The sequence below is a fragment of the Pyxicephalus adspersus genome, chromosome 2 (genome assembly GCF_032062135.1).
Source record: "Pyxicephalus adspersus chromosome 2, UCB_Pads_2.0, whole genome shotgun sequence".
Taxonomy (NCBI): Eukaryota; Metazoa; Chordata; class Amphibia; order Anura; family Pyxicephalidae; genus Pyxicephalus; species Pyxicephalus adspersus.
The window spans coordinates 135,699,172-135,706,070 of record NC_092859.1 but is presented as its reverse complement, the minus strand read 5'-3'; the positions used below and the strand labels follow the sequence as shown (position 1 = coordinate 135,706,070).

At 39.5% G+C, this 6,899-nt stretch overlaps 1 protein-coding gene across 1 annotated transcript in view; it reads left to right on the top strand.

Annotated features, from left to right (window-relative positions):
- Positions 1 to 5,446: 5,446 nt before the first annotated feature.
- Positions 5,447 to 6,899, top strand: part of FAH (fumarylacetoacetate hydrolase) — a 19,468-nt gene continuing 18,015 nt past the window's right edge. Inside the window, exon 1 of the mRNA XM_072402506.1 lies at positions 5,447 to 5,612. Within this exon, the coding sequence (XP_072258607.1) occupies positions 5,532 to 5,612 (81 nt within the window). The 5' untranslated portion in view covers positions 5,447 to 5,531. The remainder of the gene's footprint in view (positions 5,613 to 6,899) is intronic.

The following is a 6,899-nucleotide window of genomic DNA, read 5'->3' as shown; positions in this document are numbered from 1 at the left end:
CGCTGGGGATTCCTGGAGCAATGTCTTCAAATGACCTCTCATTTGTTTGGCTGAGAAAAGAAAATCCCTGAGGATGGATCAGGCATCATCAATGTTTCCCTTTTCTTAGCCATTCAGCACTAGAGGTGAATGAGGAGCCTTGTCCTCATTTGCCCTCTAGTGCCTGGGGATCCCACATTGTCAGGAGTCCCACGGCTGTGCTCATTTTATGAATGCAGCTGTGGGAATCATCCTTTCATTGTGGGATAACCTGTAAAAAAAAAAAAAGTTAAACACAAAACACATATCTAATAAAAATACTTTAACATTAAAGTCTTGTCTTATTTTTATACATATATTTTTAACCCTTTCTGTGAATAAGGAAGGGGCTTTATGTACCCCTGTACTCATTCCTCAGGGTGGGGTGGCGGAGATCTAGGAGTCCCCTTATTAAAGGGGGATTCCAGATTCCAAAGTCCTGCTGGAATGCTTATAATAGTCTCCATTATTTTCAATTGAAGCTTTCATAAAAAGCTTAAAAACACTTGTAAAGGCCTCTATTTATAAATGTGGGAAAATGCCCCCATTGAAATTACAGTTAGGTCCATAAATATTTGGACAGAGACAACTTTCTTCTAATTTTGGTTCTGTACATTAACAAAATTCATTTTAAATTAAACAACATAGATGCAGTTGAACTGCAGACTTTCAGCTTTAATTCATCCCCTGAAATGAAGTGATTGTGTAAAAAGAAAAAAAAAAACCCTAGTTCCTCACATTTTTATGCAATCTTTTTGTTCAACCAACTGAATTCAAGCTGAAAGTCTGCAGTTCAACTGCATCTGAGTTGTTTTATTTAAAATTATTGTGGTAATGTACAGAACCAAAATTAGAACAAATATTTATGGACCTAACTGTGTATGAGAATTTGAAAACATGGGCTTTTTAAGGCTCAGTTTAAATGCTGGGGAAACAGTCAGTGTAGACTTCGCCTTTAGGAGATGAGGGAAAGCAACTGTTTTGTAATACCTTCCCCAGCAATAACAAGAATCCATGACTTTTTTTGTTGTAATTCTAAATTTTTTTTTTGAGATATTACTTGCACAAAAAATTGCCTTCTGCCCCTATAAATATGAGCTGCCATATTGATTACTGTTGTATCTTAACAAATCCATAGATGTTGCCATAGATGACGCAGTAAATTGATTTGATTTTGTTTTTGTGATTAAGTAAAGCTGTGTTTTCTCAAACTTCCAAGCACTTGCAAGCTAACTTCTGTTTTTTTACCAAAAATGTTTCAAATCAAGGTATTTCCACTGCACTTTTGTTCGTTCCCTTTTTCTACTAAAAAAAAAGCCTATGTGTATATATTCAGCACCTGAGTATAATTTACACCGAAATCTTTCTGCCATTTAAAGATATCTCTTGGTGGTAACCTGCCCTTTGTTCTTATAGTAGGAATCAAAGCTTGACAAGACACAGAAATGGACTTATTGCTAAGGCTATGTTTAGACTGGCAGTGAGGTTGGAGAGCGGTACTGCTTCCGCATTCAAAGTAAACTACTGCCTTTGGGGAGATGCTACAAGCACTTTCTACCCATGGCGAACCATAGAGAATGAATGGGATGGCAGTGAGTGGTTCAGTACTGCTCACTGCTGCCCTTTGTCATATCTGCAGACACTGGTTCCTTAACCCCCCTAGCGTTCTAATTCTGTCCCAATTTTCATGCAAAAAGCGTTACTTTTTTTTTTGCATGGAAATTTATTTTACATTGTAGGCTATAATTCTTAGGCATAACTCACCAAAATATGTCCAATATTTGATAAATTTAATAGTAAACTTTAAATAAAAAAAAACACAAAAATCTGTTAAAAAAAGCTAAACATGTAATATAACTGTACAGTAGGTAAATATCTATATATATATATATATATATATATATATATGAAAATTTCTTTGTATTGGACTCAATACAAAAATTTTGTATTGAATCCAATACATTTTTTGTTCCCTGCCGTTCCTCCGCCCGCACCGACGCATGCACTGACGTCACCGGGAAACCCCAGGGATCGTCTCTGCACTTTGCGGCTGGAGATCGGAGGAGCAGGACGTGTCCCCAGGACCTGTGGGGACAAGCAGGATGACGGGGGATGCTGACGGAGCAAGGTAAGTGGGTTTTTTAAGTTTAAAGCGACCTTGAATGTGACTCAGGATTACCGCTTGTGGCCTTGAAAATCCACCTCAGGAATACCGCTAGGGGGGTTAAATATCAGCTGTGCAGTACAAGTGACTGAGCAAATGGCAAATTGTCAGCTACTGGGAGCTATTTGATTCTTAGGCAGCTCTGAACTAACTCCTTACACTTATAACCCCCCTGGCTGTATTCCAGAGTGTGGCTCAGGGTAAAAAAACTACTACAAAATTGGTAATGCCGAGCCACACTCAGGGTAGCTAAAAACAATAAAAAAAACAAACTTACCTTGTCCCATCGCGTCCCTCGGCATCCTGCCCAACGAATCACCTGCTCGGGTGGCCAGTGCAGTGACGTTCCCCGGTGACGTTGCTGCATGCGCCGGTGGGGGCTGTAGCTGTATTGAATCTAATACAAAGAAATATATAAATATATTTATATATAATACATGCTAATATACAGTGTTATTACAGTTTTCAGTATTTTTATGCACCCTTTTTTATTTAAAAATTATTATTACATTTATTTGACATATTTCGGTGAGTTATGCCTTAGAATGCTTTTTCCGTAAAAAAAAACTGACAGAATTAGACTGGGGGGGGGGTAATGTGCCATCATTTTCTTCAACTTCCTCCTTGAGTCAAGTTCCAGTGGTCTTATATAGGCGGAAGTAATTCTTCCTGTTTTGTAAGCTGTAGTGATGTTTGAGTAAACTTCATTAGCTTGTTATTACACAACAGGCAGTACCTTAATATTTGGCTCACACGGCTTATAACCAATGTAAATGTCAGGATGTAATCCTGTTGTCAATGTATATAACAGTCAGCTTCCTATCAGGTGGTGGTGGTCAGGGACAAAGGCCACTGGTATTGTTACTGTGTATCGATTTGTTTTTCCAATATGTGCCTAAAAGAAAAGCCAGGATAATACAAATTATAAAAAAATAATTATAGATCACATGTTGAACAGGCAACTAGCCTAATGTAATTCTTGGCCACATGAATTAGCTACAACAGCTACTCCTTCATTGCTCTAGCCAAGTGAGTTTCTTTCTGAGTAATCCACATCAGATGTCGTATTTATCCTTTTGTGGCACCACAATCATATGACATACATTTTGATTAAAGTTGCCCTGTCACTTCCTAAAGAAGTAATTCCTGTAACAGAATACACGACCAGTCCTGCTGTCTGAACTATCAAACCTCAGAATAAGCAAAAGAATCTTCTGCATTGCACACAGATTTAGGTGTGTTGGCATGGCTGGTCCCCTGCTTCACATTGTGGTTCCTTCCACCAGCCCCTAGGTCATTAGTGTGGTCTGTAGTATAGTAAGACCTAATTTGCCCTGATACCCTGTTTCCCCGATGATAAGACACTGTCTTATTTTTTTTTGAAGGCCAAAATATGCTCTAGGGCTTATTTTCAGGGGGATGCCTTATTTACCCATGAAGAAGACTACAGTACACAGTTATTGTTCATGTGCCATTCATGTCCACTTCTGATCAATCTGTGCCAATCATTGTCCCCTTCTGATCAATCATGTGCCATTCCTGTCCCCTTCAGATCAATCTGTGCCAATCATTGTCCCCTTCTGATTAATCTGATCCATTCATTGTCCCCTTCTACTGTAATCAATAATATACTGTACCATTTAATGTCCCATTCTAAAGCTTACCGTATATAGAGTGGTATTGCTCACAGCAAAAAAAAACCTGTCTGAACTCCTGAACAAACTCCTGCAGTCTCCGTTAGGGAGGGATGAGGGAAGCTGCCTGTGTTTGCGTGGGCGGAGTCACGTGTGTTTGCATGGGCGGAGTCACTTCAGTCCTGTCACTTCCTCTTCATGAAGAGGACGCACGGAGGAACCACACGGAGGAACCACACACGGAGTCACCCACCGCACCACGCGATTCTGGTAAGTAATCGGTGGGTGGCTTATTTGCGGGGGGGGCTTATTTTTCATTTTTACCTAAAAAGGGGGGGCTGTCTTATTTGATGGCCCTGCCTTATCATCGGGGAAACACGGTAGCAGAACCCAGAGCACAGCATTCACTTGTTACTGACCATCTATTCCTAAATCTAACTTGTTTGAAGTACAACACTAGAAAATAAATAAAAATCAAACAGTTCATGAACTTTGTACACCTAAATCACTTTATATCACCTATATGTCACCAAACTCCCATCCCCATAGATAAAGTAAAAGTTAGATATACTTTAGTTTACTCCAATTAATGGAAAATGACCAGTGCAGGCCTTTTTATCAGTGACAACATAGAGAGTGTCAGTGAACTTCTGGCCAACTTCTATCTGCTAGTCAGCACAAGTCTAAAACCATCTCATAAAAATGAAAGTGTTGAAGCTAAAACTACCTGAAACAAACCTTACAGTCTAATAAAGTAAAATAAGATAAATAAAACCGATTGGGTTGCTCCTGTTGTAAATAAACCATGCAAACTAAGAAAACTAAAAAAAAACAAAACAACCAAATATACGCTGCCAGCATGATGTTGTTAAAACTGGTACTGTTCCATACCATCAAATTTATTTAAAGGACAACTCCAGCCATGAGGTTTCAAAATAGTTGGAAAAGAAAAAAGTTCCTGGGTGCTGGGTGACTTTTTTTTACAGCTAATTAGATTGTGAGCCCCTATGCCAGCTACTGACATGACTGGACTTTGTAATGCGCTTATCATATGTATATTTTCATTGTTATCCTTAAAGCTGCACAAAGGACCCCTCGCTACTGTCAGTATTTCTTAAAAAACATTTTTGCATTGGTATGTGCCCACTATGACTGTTATCTTCTCAGAAGTTTAGTACAGAAGTTTAAATGTTAGCCCTAAACATGTCCAGAATTTAATAAATTGATTGCCCCCCTATAGAATTCAATGAGATTTGCTGCTAGATTCAGGTCCCCCAAATTTCAAACAGGATTCACTGAACCCTTGGTGAAGCAAATTCAGGCAGATTCTATAATTACAGCAAAATATTTACTTTTTGCATGTTATTTTTTATTTCTTGCAAGCAACGAATGCACTTTAATTGTATGCTACCCTAAAGAAAATCCATATGTCTGATAGATCCTATAAATTAGCATGTGTTTGTAATTTCAGTTATTTATTTCCAATACACAGCAGCAAGAACAAAATTTGAGGAACTTTGCTCCCAGGATTGGGCTGAGTCATGCTGACCCTGGTTTTGATTAGTGAAATGCCAGGAGGTGGAGAAGCTCCTCTGAGCAGGATTGGATAGAGAGGAGGAAGCACAAGCTTTGATGTGACACATGTGGAGGGAGATGTTTGTAGATCATAGGAAGTTTGGGAGTCTTTGGAACACTCTGCTTTCTCCCAGCTAGCAATGTCTTTCATCCCTGTACAAGCAGATTGCCATTTTCCTATTCAGAATTTGCCATACGGCATATTTTCTACAGAGGATGAGGTTAGTACTTTTATTGCTTTATGTTATTATCTTATTATGTAGCAAAGTGCAATGCATGGAAGTGTATGGAGTGATAATCAGCTACCATTATATTTCCATTCAGAGTATTGCTGCCTGACAATGACTCTATAAAATCAGCTGCATGTCTCAATGTATTATTATTTCAGTTCAGTTCTGAAATGATTTACCAGTGTGATATTTATAATCTAGCAATCTACTGATTTTCTGGTGTTTACAGAACTGGAAAGGTCATGCAAGTAAAAACTCTTCTGTAGGTTCTGTATTAAAATACAGTATTTCCATTTCTAAACCTAATCATTTGCAGCAGGGGTCAGTAGGGATGTAGGAGGGCCAGGAGGTCCCAGAATATTACCATTCCTTCAACAAGAGCACCCCTTTCCCCAGATGCTGCACCTCCAGTCCTTCTGCCCATGCAGAGGAGCAGAATGGGGTCTGAAAATTTGGTGAGGGGAAGGTTGAGATCCATATGAATGTCTGGCTGATTCTGTGTTTGTGGAAGTCTGGAAGATTGTGTGTCTGTAGTGTTTTCCTTGCAGACACACATAGGGAATGAAGGGGTTGTAGTGAGCAGTTGAGTATAGATCACGTCCACCAGATGTCAAATGTTCAATTGATGGTGTACTAAGACCTGGCATTGCGGTTGGGTCTCAAAAGTGGCATCCGAGCTGCCGAGGATCTTTTGTTGTCACTGCCCATCTGAACACAGCTTTAATCAATTGGAAAGTTACCAAGGTTTTGTAATATTAAAAGATATTGGCCACACCAGTAGTTTAAGAGTTCGTCTGACTCGTAGATCTTTACTGTGTGAAGGAGTAGTTAAGCACATTCACTGTAGAGCACTGCATAGGAGGAAGCAAACCCTGAGTATGTAAGGCTTCAATATGGCTGCTGTTCCCTGATCCCTCTAAGATATATATTGTGGGAATTAGCTGGACAAACGGTAAGCAACTAGCGGGACTGGATGCCAAATCAGGGTTTATTGCAAAACAAAACAACAACAAAAACAATTGTCCCAACAGGGTGGCCTAATTTCAGCCAGTTAAAGCTCAAAGACATAAACACTTCTCTCCAGCTGTCCTGGGTGCTATAACAGTCCCGTTCCAACAAAAAGGAAAAAGAAAATCAACTAGGTCACCTTGTCTGTAGAGTCTTGTCTCTCTCTCTCTTTCTCAGGAACAATGTGTAGAGGAAGGTTCTCAAGCCCCCTCCAGTAGAGTCTTTTTCCTCTCCTTGCTCCCTGGCAGCCATTCCCTTTTTACTCCCTCT